We start from the raw sequence: 27,155 nt of genomic DNA, 5'->3' as shown, positions 1-27,155 counted from the left end.
TTAGCTGCAGTATGAATGCAGCCCAAGGGATCAGACAGAACGTGTCTCAGCAGCTTTTTTTGTAGTTGTTTACAATGAGGGACAGTTTTTGCAGAGCGCCTCGTGTTCTTGAGGCAACGCTAGGAGCGCCTTGAGTTGAAAAAAACTGTATCCAATTGGAAGAAAGGAGGGGCGGGCCTTCTGTCAATTTACAACATAACGGTTAGGTTGATGACAGCTAATTATTCGGTGGTTGCCTTAAGAACAGTTTTAAAGAAAGCGCAGGAAGCTGCTCCATTTTTTTCACCCTAGGCTTCAACGAAAAAGGCACCTCGCGTTACACAGCCTGCAAAACGCGCTCCATCTGATCGGACCCTAAATGTGCTCGCTGCTTTGTGTGGAAATGTGACTGTTCTGCATTCAATGTAAAAAATACATTTAAGACAAAGACGACAAAAAACGACACGTGATGGTCGAAACACATAATGCCCTGGATTTTTATTTCATTTTGTGACAATTCAAGAGGATCCTTAGTATTTTCTCGTGTTTGTGTATGCGTGTGTGTGTGTGTGTGTGTGGTGGAAGGGTCTACAAAAACAAAACAAAAACTCATGAATCAACTGGGCCATTGGAATGGGCATTGGGATTGTGGTACAGACAAAGAAAAACTACAAGTAGCCTTGTTCAGTACCAAACTCTTCACAGAAGAGAGCGATTTTTTTTTTAGGTTTTTTCTTTTTTTCCCAAATGAAGGCACCCGATAACTTGTGGTTCATGGCCTTGCAGCCTTCTGGAGAGTTTTTAAAAGTAGAGAAAACTGTCTTTTTTTTTTTTTAATACATACATGTTTTCTTCCTTATTATGTAGAAGCTGGAATGATAATAAATGTCAGTTACTGCATTTTTTTTTACTCCCTTAGTTTTTTTTTTCTTCTTCAGATCAACAAGTAACAAAAGAATGAAGTCTTTAGTGACAAAATTTAAAATAAAAAGTGGGCGATACAAAAATATTCCTTTTAAAAAATGACAATGAGAGGTGGGGGGTTATCTTTTAGAGAAAACAAAAAGGAAATAAAGCCGTCTGGTGCTAACCAGAGACCAAAATCATACAAAAGCAGCATCAATCAATTAAAAAAACAAATTATATAGTGCTTAGATAAGTCAGAAGCAGCAAAGCCTTCTGGGAAAGAGAGTCTTCATCCCCATTGTTTTGTTACTTGTCTCAGGAATAATATATGTATGGAAGAGCTTTGTGGAAACTGATTAACCCACTGACAAACTGATGCCTACAACAAACAAATTCACACCTGTCGTCTTCTTCTACTGTCCTGCGCCTGATTCTGTATGAACGCACATCTCCATGGATTCAAAATGACACATGGGAACGTCATGGAAGAACGCCCGACAAAAACAGGCGAGCTCCCGGCCATGTTCACAACATCCAAAAAAATACAGAGCTTTTTTTTAATCTAGCTAAACACTGACTACAGCACGGGGAACCGGTGAGGGGTACAGTGTATAAAAAAAAAAAGAGGTTTTAAAAAAACATGAACGGGAAAAAAAAAAACCTTTGTAAACACGGCACAATAAATAGATCAAACAGCAGGTTCCGCACCATGCATGTGATGACATACATTTTTCTGTGGTACAACTCTCACACCTCATACTCGCACCAGTTGCAGTTTGTCGTTTTCTCTTTTTAATTTTGATTTTCTTTTTTTAATATCTCGAGTGCAAAACATCACAAATGAACAATTCTGTATTCAAGTAATGTTATATACAAGAACAGGGGGGTCGGGGAGGGGGGTATTACAAATATGCAGTACTGTACATATAATTGCCATATTAAGAATTTACAGACGATCTCTTATTAACAGTAACAAATAGGGAAATGGGGGGGAGAGAAAAAAAATTTGTACGAGACGAGCATTGCAATTAAGTCCCAAAACAGTTAGCATGGAAACCCAGCCTTGCCGTGCTCATTCCGCCACCACTCGCTTTCACGACTAACGAACGATGCATAGCACCTAAAAAAAAAATGACGACAAAGGAGTTACGCTTCCCCCGCGCTGCGAGCGGGAGGCTACGTAACCTCCATGGCCATTGTGTTCTCTGATAGACTGTTCAGTGCTGGCTTGTCTTGTTCGTGATTCTCCCTGAGGACAAAAGAAGAAGAAAAACAGACAGTTAGCAGGGAAAGGTTAGCAGTTACAGCAGTTTCATAACGTACAATTAGCCTTTTTCCACTGCAGAAACTTAAACCTGATTTATGGCTGATCATAACCTGAACTTTCACCTTTTTTTCTTGCTTTACAACAATCCTTGCTCATGTTTCAGCTGTAATTTACTGTAGTAAAAAAGCAGCTGTGGGGCGAACCTTTTGTGCAACTTAGAATAAGCTGTTACCGTAAAATAGGGTGTATGAGACACACTTTTTCCCCATCTAAAAAGTGGGCTGAAGTTTAAATTTTGTGTTACGGTATTTTACCCAGACGATGGCGCTATAATCTAGCTAAAGCTTCGCCACGGACATGCACAGTCATGATCGCCAGTGCAGCCGCCATTCTCATAACAATCAACGCAACTGTAGGCTGAGCTACAGCACCGGTAGCTAGCAGGATTGGAAAGTCGACATGATGAACGCTGATGGTAGGCTGTAATTTGTGTGTGTTTGAAGGTGTTTTAAATGAAAATACATTGAAATAGTGTTGAAATAACTTTTATACAAGTTTTTATTAATAAATAGCTATAGATGACCTTTATTCCCTCTGAGATACAAACAAAAACAGACTGTCTTCGTATATTAAAGACTTTACGGTAGATAAACAAAAACTGAAAGTGCTGTCCAAAAGAGCAAAAAGGTGTGTTGACCTATAAATGTTTTGGTAATCGTCCATGCTATAATCTTCTTATACATTTTTCCCTTGACTGTGTTGCTGTGAGTAATAGCCCACACTTCCTGCCAGCAGACCCTGGAAGCAGCCTGCATCTGCATTTTTTCAGTGCCTAAATGTATTTCCGAGAAATTGTCCCTACAGCAGGCTGAATCGCAAAAAGTAGAACCAATGATCTGCTTTAAATTTCCATTTTTTCCTGCAGAGGAAAAAGGCATTGCATTTTATATTGCTTTATAATATGGACGTAGTAAAAAACGTATAATGGGGCCTGTAAAAATCAATGCTCGAGTGGCTGCAGTTAACTGAAGCCTTTTTTCTCTCCCACAAATAAAAACATCGATACAGAAAAAACACAACACGTGAGCGGCTTCTTAAATCATCTTATACTGCAAATCTAATTTAAACAGCCTGTCTGTTTTTGGACTGTTTGCACACTGAACACAAAATGCTTTACCATTGAGAAGCCATTTCTCTAACACTAAGAAGGCAGACTTTCTGTTCAGATGTGTGAAAGTAGTAAAAATCAATCGATTTAATAACTCCAGCAGCCGTTTATCTGCTAAACGCTCATCAGTTTCCCTTTGCTCATCTTTTCTATGTCTGTCTGTGTAACATTTTCTGTTCATGAGAATCATTGCACTGATTGTGTCTGTTTCTCTCACCTGGGCACTATGTCCAGCGGCGAGGCTGCGGCCGTAGTGACCTTGGGTTTCTGACAGTTGGCGGTGGCGGTGGCGGCTGCATGGGCGAGCTTTAAGGCGGATGTCGGCATGGTGGCGCTCAGCGTCCGGGGGGCGTGGACGCGCTTTCCGGTGGGAACGCCCAGACGGAGGCTGTTGTTGTTTCCCAGCAGGACCTGAGTGGTGGTGGTAGTGGTATTGGTGTTGGCAGGGTGGGCGGTGCCGTTGTTGTTACTGGCGGTGGAGGTGGAGCTGGTGGTGGTGCAGGGGTGGAGCAGGGCGGGTGTCGGGGTGATGTTGGGAGGAGCCGGGGCGGCGGGAGAAGGGGACGCTGTGCTCGAGAGGTGCAAGCCCTTGTAGACACCTGAGGGGTGAAAAGAGGCCGGGTGGTGGTGGGGGAGGGGACGAGGGGATGGGTGGAGGAGGGGGGATTTGGAGATGGAAGGTTTCAATTATCAACTGTTTTCTGACGAACGATCCTGCACTTCAGTACAACTCTAAGTGCAGAAAACGTTGCTGCAAGTCTGAATAGTAATCCTTTATAATCAAGCAGAATACGTTGTTAAGCATGTGTGCACAGTTTAAAGGATGCACTTCGTCATTAAATATTAACGCAAGAGCTGATTCATTTCTTTTCTCAAGACTCACAAAGACTTAAGTAATATAAATGTTGTGAAAGAGTTTCTGTTGTGACAGTTTTCAGTAGTTTTATCAGTAAAGGACAGATCCTTGGTGCACCGTGTGACATCTGCAGAATAATCTCAAATGGAAATGTCCATATATTTTGTCCTTTCCTCAGTTATCTCCTGAATCCTGCCGCCTGAAATGGCTCTGGTTGTTGGCGGTTTACTGCTGCAGGTTTTTGTTCGGACTGCTTTGTGCCGTTATCTGCTCTTTCGCTGCACTCCATTATGGGTTTTTAGGACTGTAATTACTTTCGCCTCATTGTTTGCTTTGTCTGTTCAGTGTCACTCGATTGCAACACTTGGTTAAAGTGCACTTTAAATTTAAAGTGCTTTTAGTTTTTAAACTTTGTGGTTGATTTATTTATATATATATTTTTTGGGGGAACAAATAATCATTCCCAATGTTTCAAGTGGGTGTAAATAATAAAGATGGTCATTAAACAGGGAAAATGCAGCTAATAAAAAGGACCAATTACCATGAAATAAAATAACGAGGATAATTAAGCAAGCGCTCGGTGTGTTCAGAGGAGGGTCACACGTAATTACAAGAAGACGCTTCATTTAAAGAAGACAAAAACAGAGTGATACCCTCCTCTGCCATCAACCACCTCTTTCAAATCTCAAGCCCTGACCGGTCCTAACATCGCTTGTGTGAGGGGTTATCGTACCTGAGGGGGAGAGGACGCCATTGACTCCGCCTCCCAGGGCCAGCTCCTCCTTGGTTTTCAGAGCCAGCAGTTGGTCGGCGGTGACGAGGGCCGTGGCGGCGAACTGTGCGCTGGCCTGGTCCAACGTATTCGCCAGACCCTGTCGGTGGGAAAGACACGGTTACAGTCACTGATGACAGAACAAGTCTGACAGAGGTCAGTGTGTGTGACTGTGGGATACTGACGTGTGTGCTGTTTGCAGTGGCGGTGCTGTTGGCTTGCTGTTGCAGCTGGATCTGCTCCAGCTGCTGTTTCTGCATCAGGGCCAGCTGCTCCTGATGCTGCTGGTACTGTTCGGCTGTGAAAGCTGCGAGACAGAGACAAGAGTTTGTTACTCATCTGGAAGCAGATTCAAATCATCATATACGCGGTAGCAACCATGAACTGACAAGTTCTCAGATATTAAATCACACTAATCAGTTATCAAAACAGTTTGTGATGAAGTATTAAGTCAAATTCTCTGACTGCAGCTTCTTTAAAGTCATTTTTCTTCTGATTTCTTTACTTTTCTATGGTTGCAACAAAACAAAACATAGCAGGACATATTCTTAGGCTTTGGAAAACACCACTCAGCTCAGCTTCTTCTACTATTTTACAATTTAAAGTCCAAACAACTCATCGATTAATCAAGCAAAGATTATCTGCAATGAAAACAAGTTGCAGCCCTAGTTAATAACACTGCTTCAGGAAGATACGTAAAGACAAATTCCTTTCTACAAGGGTAGTAACACGTCTTCAGCCATTCAGATGGACCAATCATAATGGTTGTGGACACGTACGCGTGGCAAAAAGTTGTGCAAGAGTGAAAGGATGTGGCCGTAAATGTGTGCACAGATATATTTTTGCTTTTATTGTTTGATTGCTCGGCCGCACCTGCTGCAGCCTCTGGCAGTGTGGCAGTGACACCACCTCCACGTGAAACTCTGGGACGTTTAATTTCACTCACAAATGTCATGACGGAAACATTTTAACAATACAAACACGGCCGTAAAGGAAGCATACCGAGGACGTACTGCCAACACAGTAACGCAGCGTCACTCGATCAATACTTGTATTACTACTGAACTGTGAGTCCCTTACTGAAGAAGCCTCTTGGATGAGTCCAGTTCCCTTTTGGATTAAACTTATAAGAAGGCCCCTGACACTAGTCCTTACTGGAGTAAGTATTAATATTGTGTTACTGCCCAGTTCGGCCAATCAGTGAACTTTAGAAGCACTTTAGTAACCATGTAATATAAGTTTATGATAGCCATAAATATTTCAGCTTTGATATCAAACTGGGTAGTAAAGAAATTGTTGCTAGGCTGCACTAAACAACTTTGTGAAAACAGAGATTGCATAAGAAACCTTGTCAGACACCTGGTTACTAGTGTGAAAGAGTTCACCCACAGTCTAACTCACGTCCTTGTTATTTCTCCTGTGCAGAACAGTCTTTCTTTATAGGTTTTCTATTGATTACGAACTTCTATTCCCACATTTCAAGGTATTACGTGGCCTTGTGCCTCAGTGCAATATTGATCCTCTTATTCCCTGAGAGCCTTTCACTTCTCTACTTCACAGGATCCAGAGCTCCTCATCACTCCGAGTGTTTGAAAGTCACGCCTCGTACTCTGTGCACCGCCTCCATCTGGAACACGCTCTATGCTCATTACATGCAATCTGACACCGTCTCGTTTAATCAAAAAACCGCACCTTATAATTACAACTTCCTATACAGCTGCTCTCTGCCGACTTAACCGCTACTGAAGTCAACACAGAAATTAGTTTGCGGCATGATCCATTGTCCATTATTTCTGCAGCCTCCAGTTTCAGCAGTTTTTTTTCATGTGCATCTAAACATGCAAAACTCGTGTAAACTGCTTGTAGCAACATCAAGACACCAGCCGCCCTGCTGCTCTCGCAGCAACACCGCCGGGAACCTGTGGCTTTTACTTTGTATTCAGCACTCCCTGCCTCCGTCTCCACACACCCGAAACAAATCCTGTGCATCTCATGAATTTATTTATCCACCTCCGTTTTAATTGACACCTGGTGGACTGGGCGGGGTGGGAGGAGGAAAAGCAATCTGAATGCCAAGTAGCAGCCAGGAACATGATGCACAACAAAACTTTCACATTGCAGCCGGAGGACAGGGCGGACACTGGGCCTCCAACTGTAAGACTCCCAGTCAACAAATTAACAATGAACCAGACACAGCAGGTCAGAAGGAAGCAATCAGCCACGATCCAGCCAGGAAATTATTCAAGATGCATACGGGTCAGAGTTTTATGTATCCAGTCTTTTGCGTCCCCTCTCCAAAACAATCAAGACGAGCTGGATGATTTTAATCAATACATTTGAGCAAGTAAGCTACAGAGGCGTCTCCGCTTCCCTTCGACCTCAGAACAAGTCAAATGTCAACATGGCATCATGCGCTAATAAAAGCGAGGACACACCACTGTCTGCTGTAAAGTTTGTCTAAAGCCTGTGGCAAACAAAAGCAGCAGCAGGACTCATATATTCCAGCACCTCAAACAGAGGCACACAGCACACATGCAGAAGTTTGTGGCGCTGGGTTTCACAAGACAATAGCAGCCCAAAAACACCTGCTGAAAAAAGCAGGTAACGCTAGCAGCAGAAAATCAATTAAAAGTGTTGTGTAAATATCTGAGATTGTATTTTTAGGACTTACTGTGCAGCCCGAGCTGCACGATTCAGTAAATATATTTAAAAACAGTAACTAGTCGTCTCATATCCATGGACCTGGCAAACTGTTTACATTGGGATTATTTGCACAGGAATCATCCCTAAGAATTGGGAGCAGAAACCTCTGGAGCTGAGCAAAATTAAGCCCAACATCTTGGCATGGCTGAATACAACCAGGGCAAAGATATCCAACGTTTTTTGATGCTGGTCTTCAACCAAAAGCTACAATGAGGGAAGTGTATCGTGTCTGTCTTCCAGTCCTCTTACCAGCAGTGGGTGTAGGTGCAGGGACGACCCTCGCCGGGCGCTGAGAGCCGTAGGGCTGTCCCCCGGCTGCGGAGGCCAAGACCGAGCGCTTCAGACCTCGACTCAACTTCCTGAATAGCGGGTGGGCATTGTCCAGCTCGTGTAGTGGTAGTGTCCGTGGTCTGAAGTGCCTCCATCGGCACGACTTTATATTCAACAGTATCTGACTGAGGTCCGTGGAAGAGGGGGAGGAAGAGGAAAGAGGGGAGGAACTTCTGTCTGAGGTATTTGTTTCTGAGGTACTGGCAAACTTGTTGGTGGCCGGCGAGCGTGAAGTAGTTGTAGGTGGAGGAGGAGGAGGAGTAGAAGGAGAGGGGTGGAGAGGCAGGTTGAGCATTTCTTGATCCAGTCCATGGAAAATGTTGTCATAGTCCGTGTACGCCCGGTCCAGCAACACCCTGCGAGAGGAGGAGGAGGAGGAGGAGGAGGAGGAGGAGGAGGAGGAGGTTAGAGGTGTGCTTAGAGGGTGGGACACGTCAGTTAAGATTACTACCCTCATTTGTTCTTCTTCTCTCCCTCTTAAAAGTGCTGGAACTTATTTTTATACATCAATAACTTTACCAACTATTCAATAAGGTAGTTGGATAAGAACACATAAGTATGTCGTTAAACAGCTAGCAGCTAGCCTGTACATGTGAGACTTAAAACCTTACAATAACATGCTACAAAACCAACACAGCAGTGCAAAAGCCCGTCACAGGGTGCATTTAACCCGTGAATGTGATCAGAGGGAAGAAAGAACTGCAAATGGGAAAAACGGGAGCTGAACTGACCTGCCGCCTCGTCCCACACGTCGTCGGGCCATGCCCAGGCAGCGTCGCGGCACAGTGAGCGTGGTGAGACTGTAGCGAAAGCGAGCTTCTGCCAAACCGTCCTCCCAGGGTCCACACCAGGGCCAGCTCCCCACACGGTCCTGATGAGCCTGCGTACAGAGGAAAGGCTCGATGTCATCCAATGCATTGTTACTGTAGGGCTATGATATCTTTGATCAACGAAATCTCTGAGAGGTGGCATTGGTAGCAGAGTGAAGAGGTCTAAGGCAACTGTGAAAATGTTAATTGTAAGCTAAATGCTATGAAGACGAAGCTCTGGAACATCATCGACTTTGAAACCAAGTCTTTATCTCAGCATCTTTACATGACATACACCAAAAAGTCTTTTGCAGCACATTATAATACAACGCTATGTGGATAATTGTTCCTGTCTTGCTTTCAAAGATCCATTAAAACTACATCATCACGGCACCACTGCTGAGACATTTATGCACCTTCATGTAAAAGTAAAGCTCTGGTTTGCTTTATTATAAACATGCACATGATGCCTACAGGACTTACAGCGTAGTACTGGCAGCCTGCCTTCCTGCGAAAGGCATAGGCACCATCTGGGTCGTTCTCCTCCTCTGCTTCTGATGAGCCTGAGTGCAGCTGTGGACACAGAGGTCAGAGGTCAGTCTAGGGCCAGTGGAGGAGCAGAATTTATTACACCGAAGCCAGACGTTCTGGTTTAAATACGAATCCCACCTGCAAGTCTGAGCGAATTTATCGGGACAAAGGGCAGAGTGCAAAGACAGAGGCGCAGCTCGCTACCTTCACAGTGAAGGTATGGGAAGAGTTTTGTAGGTAGCAGCTTCGTGAGAACGACAAGTTGTTACAGAGACAATTAAGTTTGTTTTTTCAAGTGTGTGTTGCATTTTAAACTTGACAAAACACTAAATCCCTAGCTAAAGGTGTTCTAGTGCCGGGGTGTTTGCAACCATGGACATATATTTACTCCTAATATCTCTATCACATCGTCAGTGTCATTCTCATCTTTGTACGCTAAGATTATATGGCATTTAACTGCACAAGTTCAACTTACTCGCTGTTATTCTTGCATTCGTTTCTCAGAATTCTATCAACTGATCGTCTAAAGTATGCGGAAAAGTTGTAGTCTGCTGCGCCCACATTGTTTAAAATACCTCACCTGTTCAAGCTAGATGAGCTTCATGTAGCTTGGAAGCCGACTAATCTTATCACAACATCATAGCTTCTCTACTTTGTTAACTTTTGAGTTATGTTTACTAGAAACAACGACAATGGTTTATCGATAAAATAAGTGATCTATGATTCATTTTGTGACACAGGCTGTCATGGTTGGTGTAAACAGCATGCTTGGTTTGGCATGAATCATTGCCTGTGTTGCAAGAGTTGTGTTTGTACCTGGGAGAAGGGCTCGTCGTCCGAGCTGGGGAAGTCGTACTGGTTTAGGTCCTTGGCGTTGAAGACAACAGGACCTTGATGGTGGGCGGCGCCCGAGGACAGAGGCAACACCTTCTGCTTCTTCTCATACTTCCTCTTCTGCCGGGGAACTTCCGTCTTCTCGGGCTGAAGGTGGAAAGAAGTGGTAACTCATGAGCACCGAACTTATCTCGCACAGAGCTCTTAAAATATTCCTTCCATTAAATCTGTTATCAGATATTTAAAGAGAAACTTCTCACACGTTCTCCAAATAATCCAGTCTGAATCGTGTTCTTAATGATGAGCCTCACCTTGGACTTGTAGTCCTTGAGGTCTATGTGGTCCTGGTGTCGGTACTGGTTGGTGAGGGGGACCAGGGGAATGATCTGCGGCCTCACCAGCGCCCGCTCAGCCAACACCTCTGCCATTACCTCACCACCGTAGTCTGACATGACGTTTCTGATAAAGAGAGGGAAAAATCATCAGAGAAAGTATTTCAAATTATGTAATGTTCTTTCATCTCAGTTTCAAAGGAACAAGTTGGATGACCGCTCCGTTTTTTCCATCCTGCCGGCCTGCTGTCTGACTGCTTTCTGTCTCATTCTGTACAGTCATCATGTGTGTGCAGAACCGCAGGGAGACTCACCTCTTCTCAAAGATCTCCAGTGTGAGGTGCAGCAGCTCTCTCTTGCTCTTCTCCCTCCTCTTGATCATTTCCAGGATGGTGACCGCCCGGCTCAGGTCCCTGCGTAGCTTCAGCATCTTCTCGTAGGACGCCTCGTCATTCTTACGGTTCTGAGGGTTGAAGGAAGAAGTACAAACAACTTACTAAAAGCAACCTGTAACGTAAGCTGAACAGAACCTTATTCAGTCACTTAGAAACAAAGTAATTCTAAACTTAAATCTGTATTTATACTAACTTGTTTAGATGTTTTTTAATGTGGATCAAACATGGAAGTTGAAAGATCAAAGTTAATTCTTCGGATGACCACTTGGTGTCATATATATCCTTTACAAAGGGCTGTTTGCACTATGTTTAGCAGAAGGATCATGCTCTATAGTTCTGTTTGTATTTAAGAAACTGTGATCTTTAGATTCGTCCCAAATGAACCATAAGCTCATTAAACATTTCACCTTCATTAATCACCATCTCAGAGAAGCTCAGCTTACTGAGCAGACAAATACAGGCCAATTTAAAAGATCATTAAATCTCCCTCTTTGCCCTCCGATTTATTCTGTTGGAACAAGCCGCATCAGTAAAAGATGTGCCGATGCGATGCTGTTCATTGATCACGGCTAAGGTGCCCGTTAGGGTCAGGCATTGAAAATCTATTATGTCTACATCTCCAGACTTCACAAGAGATGGTGACGAAATGAAATGCAACTGTGTTAGAATTGTTGCATGAAAGAACCATCTCTGTCTAATATGAGAAAATACTTCCAGCAAAGAGATATGAGAATGCACGACTTCTTTGTCCACAAGTGTAGCCATATTTCTACTGATTAGGACTGCTCTTAATAGTTGAACAAATGTTAATCAATAAGAAAAGTATTAACTGACCAAGTTTACGTTGGCCTCTAAGGGTTTGGGAGTTTTGGGAGGTCAAATTCAGGTCATTAATTATTAACTGACTGTATATGGCACAAGAATGTTTGAAATAGCGGACACAGGAAGTGGCTGAAGGACAGAGGAGGACGACGTGGCTGGTCTCTGCCCTTTGGATTTAGTAAGTATTTTACTAGCACAGTTGTGTGATGTTTTGAAATAAATAACCAAAATGTTCAGCTCCTTGCTTGTTGATTGGACACGTTCAGACTCATTATAGCTTTAGCTGTCAATAGGCAGCTAACGTCATGCGCGGCCCTTTAAAAGGTATACATTAAAAAGGCTCAATAACAAGATTTGAAATTCTCTGAAATGTAGCCGAGTGTTAAATATGTAACTTACAACTGTCTGCTTCAGACCTGAAAATAAAACCATTCTGTGCCGTTTTGTGTTTTCCTCGTTGTTTAAAGCGAGGAAAGCTAATTAGATTGTCGCTAAGCTCTGTCGCGGACACGCACCGTCATGATCGCCTGTGCAGCCGCCACCCTCCCAACAATCAACGTTACCACGCTACCGCTAGCTACAGCACTGGTAGCTAGCAGGATTGCCAACTCGACATTGCGACAACAGATGCTAGGCTGTAATTTGTGTGTTTTTTGAATGTGTTTTATATAAAAATAATTTTAAATGGTGTTAAAATAACTTGCATACATGTCTTTATTAATAAATAGCTACAGAAAACCTTTTTCCCTCGTTACCCCCGAAAACAGACGGCGTCTTATATTCCAGATTTTACGGTGAGTCACAGGATTTTTATATTTGTCAGCATTTTACCTCAAAATAACAGAGATAGAAGGTATGAAGTCAACAACAGCCAAATACAAACACCAGAGGGTAAAGACAACCGACCTTCCTGGTTTGCATCTTCTCAGTGCGCCGTCGGAAGGCCACGTAGGGGTCACTGGTGCTGGAGCCGTCCCGTTTCTCCTGCTTCACATTGTGTATGAGAGCGTTGGCTTTGCTTTTCCTCTTGCGGCTCCAGTAGTCAAAGACCTCCTTGATGAGCTCGTCGTCCTCCTTCAGCAGCAGTTTGGCCTCCGGAAGGCTTACGAGCTGCAAAATACAGACATTTACATTTTTATGAATAAGATGCATTTCCACACTGGTAAGGGTGACAAATCTGCTACTGAAGGCATTTATAAGGTTTACATGTATCTTTTCAAAGCTCATTGGTCTGTAATGTATTGAATGGGCCTGTCTTTATAGCTGGAGAGGAACAGTACAGACCTGCTGTCCACTGCCTTTCTCCAGACGGTCAATCATCTCCTCAAACTGCAGGAAGCTGATCTCCATCTTCTTTTTCAGCTTGATGACAAACGCCTCGTCGTCCAAGTCCAGGTCGTAGTCTGGCTGCTCGGCATCCAAGCTGAAAGCTGTGAGGAAGCCGGGGAAAGGAAACAGACTTTAAACACTGACAGGTCCATGGTATAATAGAACATTACAGATTTGAGATCCATGAAAAGACTAAATAAATTCCCTTGTTCAAGTGTTGATAACTTCTTTTGTAATGTCCATATTCAGATAAGACTTTGGTACTGCCAATAAAGTTTTAACTTTTAAAAAGGTGACCATTACGGTGTCTAGGTTGTCTGTTAGTGTGTTTTAATAAAAGATAAAAATAGGACATTTATGAATTAATTTGACACAGAACTTCAAAAGGTATCAGGTGAACATGACCTCCCTACTCCGGCTCCACAGCAGACTGACCACTGAAGGTCAGAATTCAGCTTAATTGGTCTGGTAATGAGTGAAGGCACCGCATGCAGCATTATTTAACAGTATCTAGTTGGCTTCCAGCCAGGTTCACTTAACGTCACTGCTCGAAAACCTCTTTGAAAAGTGCAGACTTTCTACAGAGCTTAACTTTTAGTGATTGTTGAAGCTGCAGGAAGGCGCACCAGAACTCATTTTTAAACTTTGAATTACAGAGAGACATCAAAGTATCATTTCAGGCTACAGATGCTAATGAATACCATGGAACTCTAAATGAACTGTATTGGCAGGTTCTGTGCCCCACATACACAGGTGGCTGCTCAGAAATAAGATTTTCAAGGGCACTCTACTTCCTGAGTGTTTTTTACAGACTTCTAGTCAGCGTGTTCACCGTCACATAACCAATGCACAGAGATGTGTACAGTACATTCTCTACTCAGTGACACTGTGCCCACACAGAGACATGGTTTCCTCCTACACAGCAGATAATGCTTGGAATTCATTTTATGATAAAGTGTTTTGATTAAAAGGCTATCAGCACTGATACACATTGAATATTGAAATGCAAGCTGACGCATGAAACGAACATTGTCCTACAGTAAAGCTGCCACCTAGAAGTAGTGGATTTCAATCATCTGTCGAGAAGACTCCAAGTCGACTCGCATCGTGTCGGCTGAATCTTTGAGTCTCAAAATGACTCTTCAGCGTTCATCATTCAAAAGGTTTTTCTTGGGAGCTGAATTATGTGCAGAGGTCTCCTCTCCAAAACAAGATGGACCCAGTGATTAAATCATTAAAAACTAAGAATGAAGCACTTTCACATTACAAACAGTGTCTCTGTCTGTATAAAACTCTTGTGATGAGTTTTGAAATCAATTCTGATGCCTTGATATGACCTACAAAAGCAAACCAGATCGTCAGCGACAAGATTGATTATTGTTATATAGTTATCTAATGCCTGAAACCATTGGTGGGAGGGGTAGGTGTCAGACGAAGGGATTAACTGCACGCTGCCTTTGTTTACATTTCCCAGGGCAAACATCGTAAGTGAGTGATACATGTGACTGTTAAAGAAAGCAAGGTGAGATTTTTTGTGTTAAAAACCACCACTTAACAGCAGCTTTAAGTAAGACGGTTAAACCTATGGTGACATGACTTGAAATACTAACAAAGTAGCAGGCGAGAAAGGTGTTATTGTCCCGCTAACAGCCGGCATTAATGCAAAACTCTGATGGAGATGCAACAGCCCTATGCTCCTTTGTAAGTCGAACAGTGAATGTGGGAACTTTTTGCTTGGACTATTTTGCAAACAACTAACTAAACTGTCCTTCTATGAAACTCAGACAAACTTTAAGAACAGTGCATGTCCCATTGGACTTCTGTGAAGCTCAGCAGAAGCTTGTTTCCAGTCATTTTACATTTTTGCACAAACTATAAATCGGACAAATTGTCTGCTTTAAGAATAAAAACAGAGGTTTAACTGTCTGCAGACACACGACGACAACCAAGGAAAAAAGCAACAGACGTAAACTATGAAATGAAACAGTGGAGGAATTCTTTTCAAAGCCATGACCATTCATTTGGTTATAGAACACGTAAAAACAAATTCTTCCCAAGTCAAAACAATTTTTTTTTTACACAACCATGATTCAGTTGTTTTTCTGCAGAGGATCATTAAACTACAAAAGGCTAATGGTCCACAGTCGACTGGAATAAATAAGTGCTTAAAGAGTACAGCACAGCCAGCATCTGTTGGGTCCTTAGGTTAGGGACACACTCGATGATTATCAGGCATAATTACACAAGATTTGACCTTTCAGACATCTGAAAGCATAAGGAACTAAGGGAACTAACAGACATTACTGTTGAATAACAGTTTTTTTTTGTTGTGTCGAGTTTGAAATCACACGCTGACTTGAAACTTTAAAAAGGAGAAGTTAATGGAGCCTGTATTTAAAAGCTAAATAATGCACACTGAATTCTTCTGCAGGTCAAAGATTTGTCTGCATCATTTTAGATGAGGCATAAAATGTGACGCTCTGCCCGTTCCTAATGGTCTAGTGGGAGCAAATTATGGACGGAGGACAAAAAAAATGCAGCTATCCACTTACATTTTTTAGTTTTCTGGAGCCTCATTGACGGGTGAGACGGTCATGTCAACCCACACCAGGCTAATTTAAAGTTACTCCATCTTTCTGGTTCCCAACAACGGCCTCAAAACTCTCTGAATGTCTGTGTCCTAACTCTGCAGCGTCTCACAGCAACATCGCTGCAGGAACCAAATTAATCTGGCTTCAACTGTAAGTACAATTAAGACTATGTACAGACCAAGTATGTGCCGCTTCATCTTTAAAATAATAACCTCAGACAAGATTTAATTAAAGCAAAATTGGCTTTCATATTGAGCCGCCTTCAAGACAGACGGGACATATTGTTATTGATCAGACTCTTAGCGGCACGATTGATCACCCAAGTGCAGTTATAGGTGATATCGACGAGTTCTGCAGTTTAAAAAGTTACATATTCCTGTTTGATCAACTGTCACCTTGTAAAATGTCAATGTACTGCACACTCACAATCAAGCAACAGACAAATAGGCCACAGGTTTCATTTTTCGGTACGAACACGAAACTTTTCAGACCTTGAAATGACCAATACTGAATTTCTAAACGCTTCAAACTGTCCGGGCCTCACAGGAAACCCTGAAATTAGTTCAAACGCATTTCGACAGGACCAAACATTTCAGCTGATAACAGTGTCTCTGTTTAGAGTTCAGCTAATTGCTTCCCTTTGAGAAACAATCACGGCAACCACTTGTGACAGACGCGGTTACTGAACCGAGCAATCTGGCGAACTCATTTTCCTTTGATATCATTACTGAACGAGGCAATCTCACAAACTCATTTATTCTGACAAACATATGACAAGCCAGAAAAAGCTCATAAAAACACATGCCTGATGCCATTAAAAGGATGAATAGCCATCAGAAACAACAGACCTCCTTTACTACCAATGGCCGGTGATGTGATCGGACTAAAAACATTTTATTACCCTTTCAGCAGCCAATGACGGCTGCCCCCCAAAAAGTCGCATTTTAATTTATCAGTCAAGAAAACCAAACTAAAAACTTTTGTGGCGTCATAGTACACAAAGGAATGCAGGAGCAACCGCATGGCAGGCTGTAAACGTATTCAGAAGTCTCCTCCTCTCCACAACAAACCCGTTTTAAAACTGAATAAAGCTTCTTCCATATAAAATCAGTGCGTTTCAGACGCTCTTCTTTGGCAGACATCAGAGGGGCCACTGGCAGAGGAACAACTAGCTTATGGTGGTGATCAGCTTGTTTTTAAGTAAGGATTCTTTGGTATTATCAACAGAGGTCTGTGATTTCAGCAATGATATAGCAGTGCCATGTCCCTTAATCGTCAGGGGCTGTGAACTGAGCTACTGCTACTAACCTATCTAACAAGTTGGCCTCATTTGGATAAAACTATAGTTAAAAACAAGTTTAAAAAGTAGTTGGTTGGAAATGTTTTAACGTCTAGTGGACAGCTGGCACTTGTGACCGTGTGCCTTCAAGGTATGAGACTCATGTAAGCTGATGTAGGACAACTACTGTAAAATTTGGTGTACAAGAAGCACTTTTAATGCTGTGTCCTGGTGTGACCAGTGTACCAGCAGAAAATGCAGAGAGGTATGTTATTGTGTTATGGTATTTGACCCAAACAATGGCACTATCCGGTTGTTAAGTGGTCACACCTTCTCATTAAACTGTTTCTGGGTCCAAGCCGCTACAATGTCTCCTATTTACAATAAGCCGCAGTGCTGTTTTCTCCGCTGTTTTAAGCGAGGAAAACTAACTTGATTGTTTCTAATGCCTCGTCACGGTCACGATCGCCATTGCAGCCGCCACCCTCACAACAATCAACGTTACCGTAGCTCAGCTACCACTAGCAGGATTGCAAACTCGATGTGGCGAAAACAGCTGTAATTTATGTGTGTTTTGAATGCGTTTTAAATTAAAATAAATTAAAATAGCGTTGAAATAACTTGTATGCACATTTTTATTAATCGTCTTATATTCCTGATTTTACGGTAATAGTCAAAGCCTTGTATTTACCTGCCAAATTCAGCTGGACTGACAAAATTCTGAGCTGAGCGTCCTACAGGCAAACTGGTGGAGTGCAATCTTTGTTAACTGTTTCACTTTAACGCCACATCAGATAAAAGTAATTTCAGTCTGAAGTCAGAAAGTCTTTCCTTTATAGTCCAAAAGTTAATCTAATCAATAATACAGGTCTAAACTGATGTTTACAAATAGGAAAGCATGAAAATAAGTACACTAATGTGGAAAATTCTACTAGTTGCCACTTATGATTTCGATCAACAGCCCTTGAGTATCATTTACTGCCTTCAAAATAATGAGGGAAAAGCCATTTCAACCTAATGGATCAACTGAGGTCCCTAAACCGTTTCATCCAACTCATTTCCTCTGCATTCTGCATCACACATGTGCCATTAGAGAAGCCCACTCACGCTGTATGTGAATTAGCTGCTTTGGCATCTTGTACTCCCCAGGGTAGAGGGATTCGTAGTAGGTGATGTTGCTCTCTGCCTCGGGGACCGGGATGACCATGTTGTCCCGCTTCTCGCCATACACCTGCTGTGCAGAGATGGCCCGCTGGAGATGGTGTTCCTGCAGGGAGACAGAGGGAGGTGAGACACCTGGAATGCTGAGGACCGGAGGTCATGTACTAACTGTGCGGTTAAATACAGCTCAAACAGAATTCATTACAATGAACACTGGATTAAAGAAAGATGATGCCATAAAAGTGAAAAGAACGACCACTTCATTAGGTACAAGATTATCCAATACGACAGCTCTGCCATGAATAGTAAGCATTGGGCTGTTTAGCCTGCATAGATACAACAGGGACTCACCAACCCCCAGAAGCTGTGTGTGAGCTAGTGATTTCAAAGCTGAAGCCAATCAGTGAATGAAAGCTTGATTGAACCTGTTTATCCATGTGCTAAAGAAGTTCAAAAGCCCACAGACAGGTTCCAACTTTTGCGTGTGACCATTTTCTCCAGCATCATAAACTACTTATTTCAACTGCAATCAAGCAAACATTGCATTTAATTTCGCAGTCACAATATCGACAATAATGCAGAACAGATTTGGTCCTTCAAAAAGAAGAGGTCGAATATCCAAACATGGCTTCAGCAGAAAACAGTTCACAACTTCAAAGTCCAATTTACGAGGCTATCGTGACAAATCAAAACATTCCCAAACAGAAATGTAATAGCAAGCCTGTTAAACTTTGTATGCTGGGGGGGGATTACGAACTGACTCATGTCGATACAAGCCAAACATACACCTGCAAACTGAATTGTGGGAGGAAACTCAAGTTATCCAGTTACACATTAGGCAACATCTGGCATCCAGACAATAAGACAATAAAAACATCATGTGGAAGAAAAACATGAATGTTATATCAAAGTTCATGCGTAAGACGCACAGCCAGAAGGACCTTTGAATATTCAATCTGTATGTATTTGCATTTAACTGAGATTTTCATTGTCATAAGTGATTACATATGAGGCCTAAACTGACATGTACAGACAAAAGTGAACCCATAATCTGATCTCAGTCACCTTTACAGTACAAATACTGAGGGACATCGTTTGTCACCAACGCTCTGTCAGTTGGCCTTATCTACCCGCTACAAGTGTGATGAGAGGCGCTGCTGCCAAGCCTGCTGAGGGCTAATGTCCCCGAAGGAGGGAAGGCAGACAGGCTGGATGGCTGACTAACTGGTTTGCTGGCGGGCTGCTCGTCTGCACAGTCCCAGTCAGTCGTAGTAGTAGAGCCTTTGGCCTCAGAGCCGGGCGCTGAGCCACTGGCAGGCAGTCTGTCAACAAGGCAGCGTGCTCCCGGCCTCGTACAGCAACTCTCTCAGGAGAAGGTGTGTGTTTATTGTTTTCCCTGCGGCTGTCAGAGACAGTAGAGTAGCTAGGGAGGGGGGAGATGTCTGTGCCTCAGGAAGGTAGACCGTGCAAATGGATGAGTCAAAAAAGAAATGAGTATGTATGTGCGCTGAAATAAAGAAGTGTGACAATGTGTGAGCTCAACTGACTTCCCCTCCTGCCAAAACAACCATTATGAGCCTGTCATGACACGGTCACTGTTGTGTAAGACATGTGCAAACTTCGAGGAGGATATCCAACATCAACAGGTATCGGAGGGCTTCATTCAGAGTTAGGCAACAAAGCAGACCTCATTAAATTCAGACTGCTGTATCTCTGAGAATGTCAACTGCATGTGGCCTAATGCTTCTCCTGCAGTAAACTCAATTCTACATCCACAAGAGTATTTAAAACTGAAATGATTGCCGTCCAAACGAGCACATGAGCAAAGTTTCAAAAGTAAACACCATCCATATTAACTTTAAAAACACATGGCATGACTATTCATGTACACTGGGCATGTCAGGCTTTGGTAAACAAAACAGGTACTGGTTCTCTAACTCGAAACAGCAGTGCTCCATGGAGGGCTGACAACACCGCTGCACACGGTAAGTGCTCGAAGTATAGCTCGCATTCTGTGCATGAAGGCAGTAATAGCATTACTGGGTACACAACAGCAGCTAGCATAGACAGACAACACGTTCAGCAGAACCTTTGATAAGCTATTCATTTTGAGTTAAACGCATCTAGCAAAGGAAGACATTTGTTTACTTCAGGAAAAGGGATCGTTAGCAATAAACATCAAATCAATGTCATCATTTATTTTTGTCTGTTTCTCAAACAGCATCGGGGTTAGCAGTGTTTTTTAAGGGCTTCATGGCCCCTAAAACCCTGGAGGTGTGTGGATACTAAACTCAAACGTAGCAAAAGTAATGAGACGAAGCGGAGTGAAAATAGCCTAAGTCATTGCTTCTGATTCACATCAACTGTGACCATTTATACACAGGCTATACTGCATCAACTATCTTGCATTACCTCGTATACAAGCATCTGTCCTGCCTCAATACTGGCCAGCTTTTCAGATTACCTCCACAAGGACTTATAGGATGAATTTGTGATGGTTGCCTGGCTGCATGAAGCACTAAAATTTAACTCTGAATTTACAAAAATGGAATAAGCAATATCAATAAAATCTTTCCCAGTATGTGCAGTTTGATTTTAGATCACAATAGATGCATGATAAAAGATGCTGTGGAATTACCTTTAACAAACCATATCCAGGTAAAATACCCACACAGGAAACCCAATGAATGAAATGCCCTTTATGGCAATGGCTCATCACATCGATGCAAATCATCCTTCAAATCTAATACAATTGGGATTGAATGCGAATGTGCTAAGGCATCTGTAAATGATTCTGCGGCTCACATATAAATCAGTCCTATTCACAAGCATGCATATCATCACCCAGATCAATCTCTCCTCACAGCTGCATTTCCATGCAGGTGTTTGAAAGAGGAAAGTATTTGGATTCATCACCCCAGTAACTGCTGGATGTTTTAAACATGACACTGATGCAATGCATCGTCCTGATTCGGGCAATGAAATGATTGTTAGACTGGCGGATATATTGCACTCCAAGCAGATTTCCCTGCTATCTGAAGGATTGGCTGAAGAAGACGATAATCAGATATTGTGATGTATCATTATAGGATTGTCTTGCAATATATCATATATCACAGAATCACTGTATTGTGATATTATTGTCATCCTGGGCCACGTATCGTGAGTAACCCTGCGATTCCCACCCCTACTTTATAGAAGGCTTTGCATCAACAAGAACTTCCACTCGCCCAACAATAACTCTTATTTTGAAATGCACACATTTCTTGCATTTATTGTTGGTTGCTAAAGCCACTCCAAGCCCTTATACAATCAATATAATCAAAAGATCAACAGCACAACAGACAGTATCCAAACGCTTTTATCAGTATCATTTGGTAGCCCGGTCGTGCTTTGACTCGACTTGGCAGCCCCAATACAGCAATATGGAGTTTGCTACTGTAACATTTATATAAGCTGGTTTTATAGGTCGTCACAGCTTAGTGCTTAATGTCAGTTGGATTTTGTTTTAATGTGAGCTTCCTCTGGCACCACACGAAGCCAGAAGCAACAAGGACGACAAACTGTTTTCACTGGGTTACGTCAGGTTAGTGTACAGCTTTGCAGCTGATTGCTGCAGAAAACAGATCGATGTCTTTGTAACAGGACAAGCAGGCAGGCTTTTCAATGCTTTATGACACTTTCACCTGGACTTTGCAGACACTAATCAGTATTCATTCAACGCAGGCTTTAATGCTACATATAATCCATAGTCATGCATTATTTCATACAACACACTGCATGCAGACTAGAAAAGCAGCTCATCCATCTACAAGCCAAGACTCAATGTTGACGAGCCATGGACGGATTTTCAGCTTGAAATACGATGCATCTTTCGTTTTAATTCAGCCTTGATTTAGACAACACAAGTCACATTACCTGCACCATTACAAACATGAGAGAAACAGTTACACTTTCTATTACTAAAAGGTTATGGCTAAAAAGCGTAGTGTATTGTTGTATTTGTTCGATATCGGACATGGTACATCCAGCAATCCATACAGAAAACATGATCTCGCATGACAACATCTCTTAGATGGACTAGGCGCAGGGCCACAGTAAAAACATTGCATCAATTTCCTTGCACAGGAGATGCATGCACAATAACGAAACAATATAACAAAGAGATATTTTTCTAATCAGACAGGCGGGTACGTAGTATTTTACCCCCCAAAAACAAAGAAGTTAACTTTTGAATGTGTAACCTCCAGTAAACTATTATGTGTTTAGTTATCTGTGGCGTTTCAGTCTATTACATTAAATCATTTTTATTGTGTCCCAGAGCACCGTGTTCATTAACACCATTTGGACTTTTGGGGATAACCATCGTCTACACCCAAGGCAAATGGTTTTATTTTACATTTATAGCGCCATGTGCTCTGTCGAGCTGTTCTGTGGTTATAGCTGCTCCCTCAGCTGGAGAAGTTGCTGTTGACGAGCACTTCGGATGCATTCCCTGGTACAAAAGTCTAACATATTTAACCTATTTGTAGCATTTATCTTGACCTCCTCTGTGCATGTACGCTTGCGTAACCTTCGTGTTCTTTTCCCACTGAATCATCCCCCTAGCATTCGCCCAAACCCCCGCATTAACTTCCTCGGGCCTCTCCACAATGAGGGGAAAACTCATAAAATCAAAACGGCCCTGAGCAGAAACACGTCGGCTGCCAAACCTAATCAAGCAATGTGTTTGTTTACTTTCCCAGCCGTGGCCGTTTGCCTGAGAATAAATAGAGCAAGATTGAGGTGAACGGTCAGAATACAGAGCATTAGCTTGTGCCCTAACACGTACGCACACACAGTTTCATTCTCGTTCTTGCTGTCTCACACATACACACAGGAGTCCAGAAATAGCCTTTCTAAAATGACCACATCGATCACTGTCAAGTCTGCTGAGGCTGCCAGAGCCTCCTCCACCACCGCCAGTCTCGCCTCTGACGGCTACTGTCCCAGACACTGTAAATGCCACTTAACATGATGGACAGCCGCAGGGGATGCTCGGTAGGGCTGTCGAGGGATGCATAGCTGCAGTGCAAAAGCAGTTTTTATGCGCTTCGTAGGTTTTTTTAAACACCCAGCACAAGTCCGATGGGAATTTAATGGCAACCACCAGAATACACTTTTGGCTGTGGCTGATTCAAACTCTGCCTAAAGTATAACCGACCATAAATTAAGAAACTTTCCATTCTGCTCATTAATAATGCATGTAGTGTAAAGTAGAAGGATTGTCTACGTGGTAAAATAAGCTTTTCAAACTTTACTTTTTGCCTTACCAACTACTTGTGTCAGTTACTCTTAACCGGCTCTATGCATATTGTGCTTTGTGATATTTTAGGTGCAAAGATTTTCTTTTCTTTTAGGAAAAGGTAAATTCTTTGCAGAGATCGCACAAAAAGTAGTGCTCTGAAAACGGACTTTGATATAGGCCTATACAAATGCAGATCCCACTGTTCTGATTGCAATTTTTTTTTTAAATAAAAAAAATGTTAACTGAACTCCTTTTCCGGTCAGATTTTATGGAAATGGTGGGATGTACTATGACAGTTTTCCTTGTTAAACAGGCTTACAGTATTACAATATATTGAACAGTAACCACAGTATTGCCAGATTCATACAGCTCTACATCACAATTACAGTCCAGCCGATTCATCGCTAGATATTGGCAGACCACAGATATATATGCAAGCGTTTTCTGATGTACACAGATTTAACCATTTTAATGAACATTATGCAGAAAACAATGATATCGAAATACACTACTCTCAGGACTGTCTGCAGCACATAGGAGCAGAGCATCACAGCTAAGCAGACATATTCTTTAAGTTGTGTGTTTAAGAAATGAGACTTCTGAGTACCTTTTCATGTCATACTGCTGAAAAAAAATTATACAGACAGTCCCTCCGTCAAAAAAGAAACTATATTGGTCGCAACATTAGTAACTGGAGAATTGTCCCCTCTAAAATTGGTCGTGTCAAACGAACCATATCAGTCGGACTAATTGAGCGAAACAAAGAAATCAATAACAGGATGTTTGTCGTCTTCCAAATTCCTAAATCCAGCTGAGGCTTTCCTCGCTGGCAGACCTGCAGTGTAGTTGGATTCAAAAACCTGCCTGCAGGCTGATGTTAATTTCCCACGCTGCCCACATACACATCAACACAGAACTGTCAACAGTGAAAGAAAAAGCAGGAGGGTAAAGAGCTGACAAACGCAACTTTCGATTTCACAGCATGCAGGCTGCAGAGACTTTGGACAGGTGAAATGTTCCACATTCACAGCCAGCAAGGTCACACAGTGAGAAACTGGGGGCCTGCCAGAATGTGCGCGTCTGTCCGTCCGTCTGTGTGTTTGTGAGTACAAGAACTGTGTCTGGCAAAGAGGCAAACACAACAGATGCATGTGGGTTCCCACCAGGGCCGCAGACACTGACCTCACTTTCACCCAAACGTACACACAAGACAAAGTGGCTGGCCCAAAACAAACAAGCTGCACGTGCTCAGGGAGTTTTCAGCGATGACGGCACTTCGGTGAATGAAGCCACGCTGCACACACACAAACACACCGCCTGTAAATTACAAAACCATATGCTGGGCTGGATATGCTACTTTAGCTCAACAACAACAACAGTTCAAACAAGGATTGCTAAAAGTAGCATGCAGAAAGGCCTGCATCTACAAGTTGCTTTGTGGTGCAAGTTCAACAGCTCAGTTAAAAGCCCTCGATAAGCTAAGCACTGGGACACCACACGCTCGCCCTGCTAACCACTGAACATTGAGTGTTTGTGTGTGGTTGAGGCAGTGGCAAGCTTTGTAGGTCAAGTATATCTCTAGAAATACAAAAGCTGTTCCCTGTGTTGATAAGTAAGTGAGGAATCGGGGATGCAATTCCCAATGGAGGCCCGCAAAACAAAAAGAATACACTCAGTACAATAAAAACAACAGCCCCATGTCTACAGTAATGTAGAACGAGCGTGGGTTACAATACTTTAACCCACCAACAGTGACTCAAAGTGTATTTCCACCCAGCACATAAGGTAGAAATTGAAAAACAGACAGCTCCAAACGATGAGTGGTTGGCATGCAGCAGACCTTGGCCTACCTCTTATGATAATATGATTCTTACATAACCCAAGCACTCCAGCTGAGCACAGCACAGACTTTGAAGTGACAGCAGCCCCATCCTCCTCCCTCTCCTCCACTTCCTCCCGCTGCCCTGATCTCCTCCTGAGCGCCACGTGCTGCTGGTCTGCCAGCCTGCTGTGCCATCTGACACACTGAACCCCTGACACCAAGCGTTCACAGGAGCCGGGAGGCAGACTGGCTGCAAAATCACTTCCAAATAATAACTACAGTTGTGATATTCCCTGTTTACTTGCCTTTATGTTAAACTATCAGTCAAGGCTGCTGGGTAAGCTACAAAACATGAGCATATTTCTTGCTTTGGGGACCAAAAATAACATCTGTTTCCTAATAAATTAAAAGAAAAATTGGGATAATCTAGGCTATAAACAATACACTATATCCAACAGACAACAACCACCCTGTCAGAGGCACCGAAAGCAAGAAGCAGACTATTTATCTACCGTACTCAAAGGCTAACTTGCCTGAAAATATATTCCAATGGGTTTTGGATTATGAAAATGATCTGCCAAAAAATGCTTTTAAATTTACACACACTAGATAATTTGGTTCATGGATGAGATTTCTTATCTGGGAAATCAAAATGTCAACACTAGGAAACCAGACAGACGATAATTAAAGTGTCAGCCGCTATCCTGAAAAACCACCATGTCCCCAAAGTGAGGTCAATATATAAGGAGAAATCTCTCTAGGTTAGGCGTGGAGATTAAATAACATGCATCTCTTGACAGCTACACAAGCAGGGCGGCTAACCCAGTGCATTTACTGTATATACAATGGTTATTCCTGTTAGAATAACTTAAGGACAGCAGCTGCAATATATAAACACACAGTGAATAACAACAACCTCCATACAAATAAACATGAAGGGCTGTATCAGATGTAGACAATTCCATGACATGACAGAGTGCTAACAGCTAACTGAAGCTGCATTAAAGCAGTTCATGTCAGAATTAAGTAAACAGACACATAGACGTTGGCAAATACAAACAAAAACAAACACTATATCCTTTTCACAACGACAGAGGCTGTTTTTCATCAATGCATGGCAGCAGTGTTGACATTTCTGTCTGCTACTAGCACAGATGCCACATATAATCTGAAATCACTAGCTCCCCCTTGCCCTGGTGCTTCGCAATTACGCCAACACAAGGCCCCATCCTGACAGACGAGACAAAATGTCGGAACTGCTGAAGTCACATGACTCCTTTGTACTCAGAAAATCACCTCACACAAAAATAAGCCGACCAAACCCGATAATTTTATCCTATAATGACACAACGTATGCCCACGTTACCCAAACAGTCCACTATGACCCACATTGAAGCCGTTTACAACTGAAATCCGTCGTGTTTCTCCTGAGAAAATTGGCGGCCATTTTGTGAAAGCTTGCGCAGAAAAAAAAGAGGGACGCCCGAGATGATTCAAAAATAAAAAATAAACCAAAGCATATATTTTCACATTTTGACACGGTTAAATCATACCGATTCCTCTTCTTTCTCCATCCCCGTAGGCATCTGCGGCACGGCCCGGTTAATGGATGCATATTCGTGTAGGTCGGGTAAATCCTCACAACGGAAGACGGGTAGTGGCTTGGTAGCGTCCAGCGCCCGTGCCCGAAACGACAATTTACTCATTTTTCACAAGTCGAGATGCAATATAAATCTATCGGATCTCCTAATATTCACAACGGTACCGAGTGGAGCTTTCATGGATGTTTCTGTGCGGTTATCTCTGTTCTAACGTTCGAATGGTTGTAGCTTGTATTTAGGGCGTCGCCAACGGAGCCGGGGGAAGGCCCGGATCTTGGTCGCTCTCTCTCGGACTGTTTTTTTCCAACGCTCCGCTCCCTACCGTTGGTTCAGTGCGCCATGGACAACATGGCGGACATTTAAAACTCTTTTGCTCTGTTT

At 42.7% G+C, this 27,155-nt stretch overlaps 1 protein-coding gene across 1 annotated transcript; it reads right to left on the bottom strand.

The window, feature by feature from the left end:
* Positions 1–460: 460 nt before the first annotated feature.
* Positions 461–27,155, bottom strand: LOC138611416 (enhancer of polycomb homolog 1-like). The gene is made up of 14 exons (XM_069684508.1): positions 26,727–27,155; positions 18,011–18,170; positions 12,989–13,134; positions 12,611–12,814; positions 10,802–10,950; positions 10,467–10,614; positions 10,138–10,302; positions 9,274–9,363; positions 8,713–8,861; positions 7,901–8,337; positions 5,134–5,255; positions 4,910–5,048; positions 3,538–3,919; positions 461–2,134 (listed from the first exon to the last, which is right to left on the bottom strand). Exons 1-14 carry the CDS (start codon positions 26,877–26,879, stop codon positions 2,062–2,064), a joined length of 2,517 nt encoding a protein of 838 aa, XP_069540609.1. The 5' UTR covers positions 26,880–27,155; the 3' UTR covers positions 461–2,061.

The sequence above is a fragment of the Semicossyphus pulcher genome, unplaced genomic scaffold (assembly GCF_022749685.1).
Source record: "Semicossyphus pulcher isolate SPU_LCO1_2020_fin unplaced genomic scaffold, fSemPul1.0.p SCAF_7, whole genome shotgun sequence".
NCBI classification, from domain to species: Eukaryota; Metazoa; Chordata; class Actinopteri; order Labriformes; family Labridae; genus Semicossyphus; species Semicossyphus pulcher.
This window is presented reverse-complemented; position numbering and strand designations above follow the sequence as displayed.

Excerpts from the sequence above, each read along its gene's own strand:
- LOC138611416 (XM_069684508.1), bottom strand. The coding sequence starts at position 26,879 with ATGAGTAAATTGTCGTTTCGGGCACGGGCGCTGGACGCTACCAAGCCA. Across the intron at positions 5,256-7,900 it reads TGCACCTACACCCACTGCTG|CTTTCACAGCCGAACAGTAC; the intron begins GTAAGAGGACTG and ends TCTGTCTCGCAG. Across the intron at positions 3,920-4,909 it reads TGGCGTCCTCTCCCCCTCAG|GTGTCTACAAGGGCTTGCAC; the intron begins GTACGATAACCC and ends TTCACCCCTCAG.